Source organism: Mus musculus, chromosome 12 (assembly GCF_000001635.26).
Source record: "Mus musculus strain C57BL/6J chromosome 12, GRCm38.p6 C57BL/6J".
Classification (NCBI taxonomy): domain Eukaryota; kingdom Metazoa; phylum Chordata; class Mammalia; order Rodentia; family Muridae; genus Mus; species Mus musculus.
In genome coordinates, this window is record NC_000078.6 from 103,015,255 (window position 1) to 103,028,287 (window position 13,033).

At 42.2% G+C, this 13,033-nt stretch overlaps 1 protein-coding gene across 19 annotated transcripts in view; it reads left to right on the plus strand.

The window, feature by feature from the left end:
- The window catches only part of Unc79 (unc-79 homolog), a 236,846-nt gene that overhangs the window by 67,872 nt on the left and 155,941 nt on the right, over positions 1-13,033 (plus strand). For all 19 annotated transcript variants that reach the window (XM_006515747.4, XM_030246673.1, XM_030246675.1 and 16 more), the window contains 2 exons: positions 5,753-5,808; positions 6,493-6,622. In XM_006515747.4, coding sequence (XP_006515810.1) covers positions 5,753-5,808; positions 6,493-6,622 — 186 coding nt within the window. The remainder of the gene's footprint in view (positions 1-5,752; positions 5,809-6,492; positions 6,623-13,033) is intronic.

Sequence of the window (13,033 nt, forward strand, 5' to 3'; positions counted from 1 at the left end):
AAGCCCCACCTCCGGATGATGTCACTCTGGGAAGTAGAATTTAATTTGTGGATTTTGAGAGATACATTCTGTCTACAACATCCTCAAGTATAACATCTCTGGGATTATTATGTGGATTTAATTAAATGTTTATTTTAGGGAAAGCTGTAATCTCCTATCTTACACTGTTTACCTTAAAAGACCATCAAAATATGACTTATATTTGTCGTATTTTATGTTCTGAAAGGATTCATCATTTAGATGAATCCTTAAAGTTAAAGTGTGAGTTAAAGTGTTATCAGGAAGAGTGGGCCCTGCTGCTGGGCAGCAATAGAGTAGAGTGGACATTTTGAGGTTACTTGAATGTGGATTTGTTTGTGGACTTGAGTCCGGGACTTCATGCTAAGGAAGATCCAATGTCTGAATGGCGGGGAGAAAGTAAGACTTTATTCTTTGGCCAAATAATGAAGAAGAGGGGAGACTGTACTCACAAATAAGCTTATTCACAACAGGGAAGTGGGTTCCATATACAGGACAATGGTGTCATAAAAGGAAGAATATTCTAGTTTTCTCTGGTGTGAGGCAGACCCTTCCAGAACCTTCTTTGACACTGCTCTTCTTTGTTTTTTCATGGTCGGGTGGTTCCAGTCATGGGGGCTGGTAGATGTCTTTAGCTTTGATGGGAGAAAAGAGAGTCTAGGCAAGTCCAGGGCAACTTAAATAGCCCTGTTAAATAACCCTATTTCTGGGCACAAGTTTCTCCAGTGATCAACATATCCGTATATAGAATCTTACCTGAAGACTCAGGCAGAGGAGTGGTGGACACAGTATGAAGACGGAAGCCACGCCTCTTCACCTCAGTAGACATCAACAGGCCTGTTAGGGTTTTGGCCAAATTGGCTTTCAAGACTTGGAACAATAATTCAGGTGACTGTTACTATATCATTCTCAGGGGGGAAACCATGCAAGAAGCAGGCCTTCTTAGCTGCATAGCCTTTCAGTGAGTGATGCTTAAGTGAACCACAGGCTCTGGAAGCTACCAGGTTTGCTTTGATTTTACCCCAGTATCACCATTGAAGAGATTTGTGGAGACTGTGATTTGGCCCTAACAAATTATTTAATACCTGATCTGACTCTGGGGGCTTCAGAGGACAGAGTTTCCTGAGTTCATTTGCAGAGGACACATGGTTGCAGGCCTGAACAAGTTTACAGCCTCATGGCTGAATTTTCTCACCATGAAATAGGACAATTCTTCCTGCTATTCATTAACATGTTGTCAAGATCAACAAGTTAAAAACATTGGTGCACATACTTGCTTGGCCTTGGTTTTCTGACCGGAACATTGTAAGTGCTGGGTAAATAACGTGAACTGCCACAATGCAGCATTTTCCTCCGGGACTTGAATTGATGGAAAACGACTGTGATCTTACAAAATTACCTCTGCTATTTTCAAATCTGCTCACGGGATAATGTTTATGGCCAACGAACTATCCTGTATTGGGGATTACTTTTCTGACTCAAAACTAGTCTTGTGATGTGGGAAAGAGGTAAGAAGGGAGGCGATATCCACCAGGGTCACTTTGGGATCAAATGCGTGCAGGTATGCTCAAACTTTTTTTTATTTTTTATTTTTAATTTTTAAAAATATTTTTTATTACATATTTTCCTCAATTACATTTCCAATGCTATCCCAAAAGTCCCTCATACCCTCCCCCCCACTTCCCTACCCACCCATTCCCATTTTTTTTGGCCCTGGTGTTCCCCTGTACTGTGGCATATACAGTTTGCGTGTCCAATGGGCCTCTTTTTCCAGTGATGGCCGACTAGGCCATCTTTTGATACATATGCAGCTAGAGTCAAGAGCTCCAGGGTACTGGTTAGTTCATAATGTTGTTCCACCTATAGGGTTGCAGATCCCTTTAGCTACTTGGGTACTTTCTCTAGCTCCTCCATTGGGAGCCCTGTGATCCATCCAATAGCTGACTGTGAGCATCCACTTCTGTGTTTGCTAGGCCCCGGCATAGTCTCACACGAGACAGCTAAGAGGACAAGATGACTGGGTTGCCTCCTACAAAGCTCACATTTGAGAACTCTTGCATCATTTTACAAAACAAAACAAAACAAAACAAAACAAAACAAAACAAACCCACCCCAAACCCCAAATTCCACAAAAGCTGGTTGGTTTTGTAATGTTTTAAGTAAGTTGGGTTTGTTTGTTTGTTTTTTGGTAATCATTCTACTGTTTACATTTTGGTGGAATGGGTAACAAAGAAGCAACAAGTGACCATTTGTTTTTGTAGCTGATAGTGTATTACAAATTAGGCATCAGGGGTTAGAGAGGTGGTTCAGTGGCTAAGAGCACACATTGCTGGTCCAGAGGACTCCAGTTCAGTGTTCGGTTCCTAACACCCACATCAGGGAGTTGACAATTGCCTATAACTCTAGCCCCTAAGGGGAGCTTATGCCTCTGCTCTTCACTGGCACTCACACACATGTGTACGTACCCACCCCACACATATGTGTGAATAACTCAATATAAAATAAATCTTAAAGCCGAAAAGGGCACTTGCTTACGCAGCGAACATTCACTGAGGAACTTGTGTGCAGAGCTTAACACTAGGGATTGTGGAGCCCACACTGAAGTGTAAGGGATGGTGCTTCTTTGGGGCCTGTATTTCTTTGGGAAGATGATGCCTATTCCCATAAATCATTGCCAATATGGGGTAGCTGGGTGTGGTGGCATCTAACCCCAACATTAGGAGAGCAGAAGATTACTGTACATTTAAGGCCAAGTCAGCCAGGGGCCACAGAGCGAGACATCTTTCACTAAACAGATAATAAACATAGAGCCAACGTGCAAAGCACCAGTTAAATGCTATAGGCCGTTAACTTATCAGAGGAGGAGGCCTCTGGGAACTAAAGTACTCAGGAATATCTCCATGCTTTCTGAGCAAAGAAAATATGAATCAAGTTCTGCTTGATAGACTGAGCGAGCCATTTTGAAGGGGAAGCAGTTGGAACAGAGACACTCTCCAGGTCCGTTCACGGGGCAGGCAGTGGAATACTCTGACAGAGCGAGGCCCACGTCATCTTCTCTGCAGAAGATCAGATGTTGTGTAAGACCAAGTGTCCTGGGACACTTGCCCACTCAGTGTTGGCATAAGGACAGAGACTACTCAGTGAAGCCGCAAGAGGAGAGATTTTTAAAAAGTAGAGAGAGCAGCACGGAACGCTTCTGCGGAATCAGAGAGAATTCAGATGAAACCTGTCCACGGGATCTGAATGACACCGAGGTCTGCAGTGCAGAAACTTCCGTGTTGGGATGGAGATGGAAAGTAGTGCATGGGAATGAACCAAACACCAATCTGTCTAGGATGAGTGCTGTTGTTTTGCAAGTGAACACAGGTAAATCAGAGAAGCATGCTGTTGTGTAGCTCTAACAGGTCCCCTGTAGAAGTCTCTATTGTGAAGATATCACATGCTTTGGTTGCAGGAAATGGAGAAATCAAGTTGGTACCAGTATGACATTTCCTCCATGGTTAGCTTTCATAGTACTAGAGGGTGCTATATGGTAGGTTGCTAGGGTTAAAAAAAAAATCAGCAGTTTCACCCAGCTATTAGCCCTATGACCTACCATACTGGGCAAGATAGGCCATGGGTGCGATAGTGGCACTAATATGGAGGTAACCAACTGCTTTCAGACTGGATTTAAGACCCAAGCCACAGGAAGAACTGCATGCCTGGAACTGTAAATTTGACTAATAATAAATGGCTAGAGAGTTCCCAGGCCTCAGGAACGAACCTACTACTGTTATTTTGCTAAATGGATGTGGGTCATGCTGCCCTCTAAATTCATATTTTCATGCCTATTAATTAGAACAGCTCTTAGACATCAGAGAAAGAATTTTGCGAGATGAACTGTGGATAATGTCGAAACTTACATCTGGTCAAACTGCAGAGTAAAAGTGTTCATGGTTGCTTAGCTACAAAGGGGGCATCTATATGCTCCTCCCTCCCAAGGCTCAGGGACCACCATGGAAGATGGACAGGAAAGAGTGAAAGCCGTAGGTCAGGGAGGACTGGACCGAATTGTCTTCTGGATGTAACAGGATTACTACTCTCAGCAATTCATAGAAGATCAAGCCAGTTGTGTTAGAGAGATGGCTCAGCAGTAAAGACACTTGCTGCTCTACGGAGGACCCAGGCTTAGGTTTCTCGGCACCCAAATGGTGGCACACAGAGGATGGTCTTGTTGGGCATCAATGGGAGGAGAGGCCCTTGGTCCTGTAAAGGCTTGATGCCCCAGAGTAGGGGAATGCCAGGGTGGGGAGGCAGGAGTGGGTGGGTGGGTGGATGGGGGAGCACCCTCATAGAAGCAGGGGGAGGGGGGACTGGTTAGGGTTTTTTTTGGATGGGAAACTAGGAAAGGGGTTAACATTTGAAATGTAAATAAAGAAAATATCCAATAAAAAATTAAAAAACAAACAAACAAACAAAAAACAAATGGTGGCTCACAATTGCCTCCAGTTCCAGAGGCTTTGCCATCCTTTTCTGGCTTCTGGGGGTACCTCATACATGCACAGTGCACTTGCATACACACATGTGTAAATAATATACATACATGCATATGTACATGCATACACATACAAACACATATACACACATATGTACACACACACACACACACACACACACACACAAAATAAAGATACACAAATCTTTTTAAAAAGTCAAGCCAAAAATGGGGGGAGGGGGTTGAGGCTCACAAGACCCCATCCATAACTGAGTAGCAATTGACCACTGTTGGCTTCTGTGGAAGAGAGTCAGTTTTCTTTAAGGGTGTGACCCCTGATGGGTTGACCATGATTTACTCAATGGCCCCACACCTGTGAGTATATGGATAGCAAAAATTGGACTTGAGGGACTATTACAAGAAAGAAAGAAAGAAAGAAAGGAAGAAAGAAAGAAAGAAAGAAAGAAAGGAAGGAAGGAAGGAAGGAAGGAAGGAAGGAGGGAAGGAAGGAAGGAAACAAAAACTCCATTAAGTTGGGAGGGGGTGGGAAGTCAAGAGTGGGTCTGGGAGGAGTTAGGGGGATAAATAGGGGGAGAATATGATCAGATTGCATTGTAGAAAATTCTCAAAGGATTAATCAGGTATTTCGCTTAAAAAATTAAAAACCAAAAACCAAATTTCCTATCACTGGGACTCAGTTCCAGTCAGCAACATCTGCTGGGAGCTTCTGAGATGGATTTTTTTTTCTTTATGATGAGAGGATAGGATTATTGATTAAGTGGTAAAATTTCTGTGTCACTCAGTAGTTTTCAGTCTTGGCGGGGTGCATAGGAAAATCAGCACCAGTTTCCTAGCTACATACGGCCTGGTGTTTGTGAGGTAGAGTGTGTGGATTGCTCAGCACATCTGACAAAGAAGGAGTTCACTCAAAATGATGGTGAGGCTTGTATGTGACCTCATGGGTGAGGCTTGCCCTTCTCATGCAGTTCTTAGCTGCATTGGTTCAAGTTTACATTACGTAAGTATAATTGCTGGAGATGTCTAGTATTTCCTTTGCTAGTGCAGTTTGCAAAGTGCTTCTGAATGGCTTTGGAATAAAGTTTGGTAAAGCTAAGGGCTGGTATGGTTTCTAAAAGTGTGATAAATACTTTCGAATTTAATGATTAAAGTGAAAATGGATGGTGAATTGATTTATCGTATCTCCAAGGATGATCTTCTGGTATTTACATTTCATTATAAATTATATTTTCTTCTTTACAGTGTATCATTGTCAATTATTGGAATGCCTCATGAAGTATAAACAAGAAGTCTGGAAAGTAAGTTTTGAATCAAGATGGACCCATATTTACTAACTGGATTTATATAAATTTTAGCAATTACATATTATAACTGTTGCTTTGATCAGATTTATACTTGTCTTCTAATTTTGATGTGATTAAGCTATACTTTATTTCTACTTGCAAAATTATCACTTAGAACAGAAATCAAACTTCAAGAGCAGAACTTCTTGACAGAATAATTGATGTATCTTATTCATGGAATTAAGCAAATATTATATTGCACGACAGTACGATTTTAATGTAAAATTCCTTAAGAATTGTCTTTTATTCTAAAAGCAGACATGAATTGTTAAGAAATGTTATTAAGAAAAAAAATATATTTTTAAACTCAGTGTTTGGTATGTGGGCATACACTGTTGTAAAAATCTTTCTTTAGTTTGAATCTCATTAGAAGATTAATGGACAGTGTACTTTTGAACCCCCCTTGAGGGCATCATTTATAGGCCATATAAACAAACACATGAATAAATGAAGAAAATGATTTGCTAACACAATTTAATCTGTAAAGTGCACCTGGGTGATGGGATCCGGGAAATGACCCGCCTTCCCTATTCGAATTCTCTATTAGAATTCTCTACTGCTTTGGTTATACCGGGTGAGTGGTCGTTATTTTGATTTGAGGCTGCTGAGTGAATTCACGTCTGTCCCTTCCTCCTGCAGGACCTTTTGTATGTGATTGCCTACGGGCCTTCACAGGTGAAGCCTCCAGCAGTACAGATGCTTTTCCACTATTGGCCCAACCTGAAGCCTCCCGGAGCAATAAGCGAGTACAGGGGCTTACAGTACACAGGTAAGGAGAGCAGAGCTCTGGGGGCCCGTGTTCATCTCCCTCATGCCACTGAGCCTCACCTTATGCAACACCATATTAGATGGTTGACATTGTCCTTTAGGAGTCTGGGTTTCAAAGTCATGGGTCAGTCCATGCTATTAGGGGACGTTGATCACTTGAGCCCAGGAAATTTGGGGAGCCGTCCTAGGCAACCTAGAATGATGCCATCTCTTAATAATATCTCTTAAGATAATCAAATGTGGTGCTGCAAGCAGACGGGAATCTCAGCACTTGAGAGGTGGAGGCAGGAGGATCAGAAGTGCCAAGTCAGTCTTGACTACAAATCGGGTTTGAAGGCATCATGAACTGTAAGAGAACCCATTTCAAAACAAACAAAACACAACCTGAAGAAAAATAAGGAGAAAAAAAAATCCCAAACCCCTCAAAAAAGCCCTTAGTTATACCAACTAAAATATTTATGACTTCATAGCAGATTGCCTATGCCCCTACCTCAGTTACTATCCAAAAGGCCTACATCTTACCTACTGCTGAAGGTTTATTTCCTATCAAACCAGAAGTGATGAGAGCAAGGCTGGGTATTAACATCTCTTAGTGGAAGCCTCAGCTGCCTAATTCTGTTCTTGTGAGAGGCCTGGCCATGTTTTCAGTGTCACCAGAAGACTCTCATCATGACAATGAAACAGTCACATTAAATACAATGACACAGTTGGGCATGGTGGCCTACTCTTAGGACCTCAACACCCTGTGGGCTGACACTAAAGTCTCTAGAGTTCAAGGCTAGCCTGGGCCACAGAGTGGATTATAAGACAGCCTGAGCTATATGAAAACCTTGAAAAAATGGAAATAGTGGCATATATTTACCAAGAAACTTTCAAAAAAAAATAGAAACAAAAAACAAGACAGTCAGACAGACAGAAAGACTGGCTGGCACAAGGTTCTAGGTTACTGCTTATAGCACAAAGTATAAGAAAATCCCAGTGGCTAATGGATTTTCTGATGTCCATGCACACCTCCCCTCAATAGTGTTATACATGTTTTACACCATGGAAGGTGGATTCCAAGTGGTATAGCCTAGGATAAGAAGTGGTAGCATCGGTTTTTGCAGGAAAAGTGGACAGAGAATTTGTTGAATTGTTTTTTATTATCATTTTGTATTATTGATAGTAGAGAATGTTTCATTGTTGTGAGATGAATAATTTGAATGTAAAAGCCAATGTATGACTTAGCACATCCGTAGAGTGAAAGGTGAAATGACTGGCATACTTGATGCAGACCCTTTTTTGTAGGGTCCCTGACATAAGCTCTCCTGTGATGTTTGAATCGGTGATTAATACCAGTGAGATCTATTTATACAATAACTATCTGATGAGGTAGCTGTGTTCCAGACATTGTAGTTTTGTTATTAATGCAGGAACCAACACAAAAGCAGCCTTCATTAAATTGAATATAGCCAAGATACAGAAATTCAGTTTATTCAGCAAATATTCATGGGGTATCTAGATACGGAAATTCATTCTATTCAACAAATATGGGGTGTTTATTGTTAGCCAGGCATTTCTCTGTGTTCCAATGAGAAAAGCAAAACACCTTATTGGTCATTAGTTTCTTGGAGCTTTCAAGCTAATTGTGTGTGTTGGGGGGGAATCCAGAGATTGTTTTCTAGGGCTAAGTACTAAGGTAGAGCAAAAACAAATCTGTGGGAACCATGGGAGGTCTCCTAGCTGATCCTTGCCACAAGTCTGGGGGAGAGGTATTTTTTAAGGGAGTTCTCCAGGGAGTGAGGTTTTAGCTGGTAGCTGAGGCTGTAACAGGTGTATAACTAGACGTGGGAAGAGAAGAAGCCACGAGTGCATAAGATGGGAGTTTAAGGTAGAAGGAACTTCAGGTAGAAGGGCTTGTGAGGTGGATGCGACAGACAGCTTGGTGATATTTAGCACTGGAAAATTATAAGGCAATTAGACAATGGGGTGGGGAGGCCAGCAGAAGGCTGGCAGAGCCTGTAAAAGACTTAGGGTTGTTTTCTAACAACAGAGGGGTTTCCTGCTGTAGGCTTTGGTGAGATTCACTGACCAGAGCATCCCCGAATCCCAAACACTACAGTCATCTCCAGTTAGAGGGTATCCAAAGCCTCTAGCAGGGACCAACTAAGAAATCTTCATTAAAACTGGTTTGGCATTTGCATGCTAGGATCAGAGTGGTCCTTTCTAGTTCTCTTGGACTCCTAGAGAGATAGTTGACTAGGGCTTCACTCACAGTCAATCCTTGTAATCATGTGTTGCCTTCCCTGTTCACTGCTGAGACCTACCCGCTACTTTGTAGCCAGGCATCATCCTCAGCGCTAAACGGCTCTCTTAGAATTCCCATGCTAACAGACCATGAGGCAGACAGAAAGTCATCACTGTGGTCTGTGTATTGCCCTGTGTCTGGCACCAGCTGCCTATCGGATGTTGTTCTTGCAGCTTTGGATGTTGAGATTTCCCTCTTCTACATTAGCCTGTTGGTACTGTCATCATCCCTGTCTTGATCAGGCAGCCATGTTGTTGAGGTGTAGCTTCTCTGACATTTCTAGGAGATACAATCTCACAGCTGATTTTGGGTCCTCTGGCTCTTTACAAACTTTCCTGTCCCTCTTCTGAGATGTTGCCTGAGCATTAGGGGTAGGGATTGTAGCATAGATGGGTCGGTTGAGGCTAGGCACCTCCTGATGGGTTGTTCTCTGCATTGTGGCCAGTTGTAGTTTTCTGTGGTGTGACCATCTGTTGGAAGAGAGGTTTCTTCAATGAGGAGTAAACACCACACTTAGCAAGCAAAGAGGTTTGTAAACCCATTTAATCTCTAGTGAGTGTGTGGTTTGCATGTGAAGCCAGAGATCAATGCTAGGTGCCTTCCCCGTCACTCCTTACTTTATTGTCCAAAACATGCTTTTTCTCTGAACCTGGATGCTCTGGTAGATTGGCTGGTCAGTAATCCTGGGCTATCCTTCTATCTCTACCCCTCTGACATGCAGCCATGCCTGACTTTTTACATGAAGGCTGATGATCCAAGCTCAGGTTCTTTTGCTTCTGCAGCAAGCACTTTACTGAATGAGTGAGCCATCCACCTCCCCAGCTGATCCCTGCATTTTAATATAAAAAATACCGATACAGGAGCTGGAGTGATGCTCACCAGCGAAGAGTACTGGCTGGTCTCCTGGAGGGCTTGGTTTTATAGCAGCTCAAAACCACATGCAACTCCAGTTCCAGGGGATCTGATGCTCTCTTCTGGCTTCAGTGGGCACCAGGCACACATCACAAGTAAAATATCCAAGTAAAACAGCCATACAGATAAAAGGAAAGAAAAGAGAGATTATACAGTGAGTTTCTTGTTACAGCATACCGAGTAGTAAATGAGTTAGTCTTTGTAGCAAAGTTGTTTATTTAGCGTCCATTTAACTACATTTGTAGACAGCACAGGGCGAATGGGGGATGCATCGGAAGGCTAAGCTTGATCTGGGGCATCAGACATAGCAGAGCATGTGCTGTAACCCGTGTTAGTGGGCTTGGTCTTTTAAGGTGAGCCTAGGAGAGGTTGGACCAGCACTCTCTGTTGTGCTTTCCCACCATTGTGTTCTTTCTTCTCTGTAATTCTCTTGATGTTCTATCCACACAATGAAAGTCTTGTAAGTCTGTTTTGCTGGTGCATTATAAACATGCAGAAAACCCCAAGTAAGTGTGTGTGTGTGTGTGTGGGGGGGGGGCTGCCCCAGAGAGCTCCTTCAGCATGGGCTCCTCCTTTCAACAGCAGAGGTTAAGTTCTGCCTGAGTTATAAAAATGGAAGTGTCTGGTGTGTGTGTGTGTGTGTGTGTGTGTGTGTGTGTGTGTGTGTGTGTGATCTGTGTGCTAAGGATGACTGTTGTCTGTTCGTTTTTATTGCTACACATAATCCATAAAATACATGTGCCACAATCTTCCTGTCTTCTCCACTATTACCAAACGTTTGGATTGTTCTTAATTTTTGCTTGTTGAAATACTGCTACTCTGAGCATTTTTGTAATGTCTTTGATTTGAAATATATATATATATATATATATATATATATATATATATATACTTTAATAAACAGCATCCCTGTTCAGTCATGCTAATACACACTCTCATTAGGAGTGTATATTTATTGTGGCAGCTTTGTTAAACATTATTTTATGTATCATATCATTATAGAACAATAAACTATATTTTATTTCTAATCTATAAGACTTTTATGGCTTCTTCTTAATCTGTGATTTAACATCAGTCATATAAATTGTACAGAGAGCTTTCAGTATGACATTGCTACACGTGCTTACAATGGCAAGTCACATTTTTATTTGCCAACCTATTACAGTTTTATTTAGAAAGTTATTGTCTTAGTCAATGTTCTATTGCCGAGAAGAGACACTATGAACGTGGCAACTCTTATAAAGGAAAACACTCAACTGGGACTAGCTTACAGTTCTGATGTTTAATCCACTGTCATCTGGCAGGAAGCATGGCACCATGCAGGCAGACATGCTAGAGTGGGGCTGAATCCACAGGCAGCAGGAAGAGAGAGAGACACTGGCTTAGGCTTTTAAAATTCTGAAGCCCACTCCCAATCAGCAAGGCCATATCTACTCTAACAAGGCCACACCTACTCCAACAAGGCCACACCTCCTTATCCATGTCAAGTAGTGCTACCCCCTGATGACCAAGGATTCAAATATATGAACATATGGGGCCATTCCAATGCCAGCCACCACAGTTTTTGTCTGTCCCTAATGCTTGAAATGATTTCCCATAGAAATTCCAATGATTCATCTTACATTAAAGCTTGTGATTAGCCGGGCGTGGTGGCACATGCCTTTAATCCCAGCACTCGGGAGGCAGAGTCAGGAGCATTTCTGAGTTCGAGGCCAGCCTGGTCTACAAAGTGAGTTCCAGGACAGCTAGGGCTATACAGAGAAACCCTGTCTCGAAAAGTCAAAAAATGAAAAAAAATGAAAAAAAAAAAAAAAAAGCTTGTGATTTTGAGCTGTGGTTGATTTTCATGCAGATCAGGTTTGCCTTCCAGAGCATCACTCATTAAAGAAGATGTCTCTTTTGGTGGTTTATTTTATTTTTTTTTTTATTTTAAGCAATATATGTCTTTTGGTATCGTTTTCCAGGATGAAGCAGTTAATGATGTTTGGGTTAAACTGTGTTTTCTGTTCTACCTCACTGTTGCTATGGCAATGATCTGCTAGTTTTGGATCTGTGGTGTAGCTTGGAGTCAGTATTGCGATATCTCCAGTATTTCTCTATTTGCTTAGCATGGCTTTGGCTATTTTCATAGGTTTGTGTGTGTGTGTGTGTGTGTGTGTGTGTGTGTGTGTTTCCATGTGGATTTAGGGTTGATTTTTCTAGATCTGGGAAGAGTATCATTGGCATTTGATGGAGATTGTATTGAGTTTTGTGTATGAGTATTTGATAATATGGTTGTTCACAGAGTATTTTCCTGATCCATGAACATGGGAATGCTTTCTATTTTTCAAATGTCTAATATATCTTTCTTGGTGTTTTATGGTTCTCTTTGTAGGGAACTGTCATGTCGTTGATCAAGTTTAGGCCTATGTATTCCACTTTAGTTTTGAGGCCACTGTAATAAGGATTATTTAACTAATCTCTTTTTCTAGGAATTCATTGTTGGTATAGAAAGCTACTGAAGTTTTTAAATGTTGATCATTTACTGCCTTGAGACTTTGATGAAAGCATATTGAACAAATTTAAGTTTTTGTTTTGTTTTGTTTTTGTATGTGTGGATTCTTTAGGGTCTTTCAAGCGGAGGCTATATCATTGTCCAGTAGGTATAACTTAACCTCTCTGTTTCCTTTCATGTCCTCACTTTCTCCTGCCTATCGCTCTGGCTGAGTTTTTGTTTTCTTTGTTTTTGTTTTTGGTTTTTTTTTTTTTTTTAACAGATCTTGCCTGAGTTTATTTGTAAGAACAGCATAGGACACTGGTCATCTGCAAATAGTGTGTGGGGAGGTATGTCACAGCAGTCCGTCTGTCTTCACACTGGCAGAGCCTTTTCTATGGGGCCCTCACAGGGGCCTGGGCACCTTTGGGAGCCTGGGCTGGAGCTGAAGCCTGGGCCTTAGCTGGAGCTTTGGCCCCTGCCTTGGTTTGGACCTTAGGCTTCGGTTGGCAGAGCCTCTGACCTTGGCCATGTAGCTTCGAATCCGCTTCCCAAGCTTAGGGTGAGCGATGAAAGCCGGCCGCTTGAGTTTGGGGCTGGGGCCCTTTGGCATCTTGGGCTTGATGGCCTGAGGCTTCACCAGGGCTTTGATGGCCTCTGCGCGCGCACTCACTGCCTTTGCATTGTTGGCCTGCATCTTCTTCAGGTCTTTCTTGTTGTGCTTCTTGGCAAAGCGCATG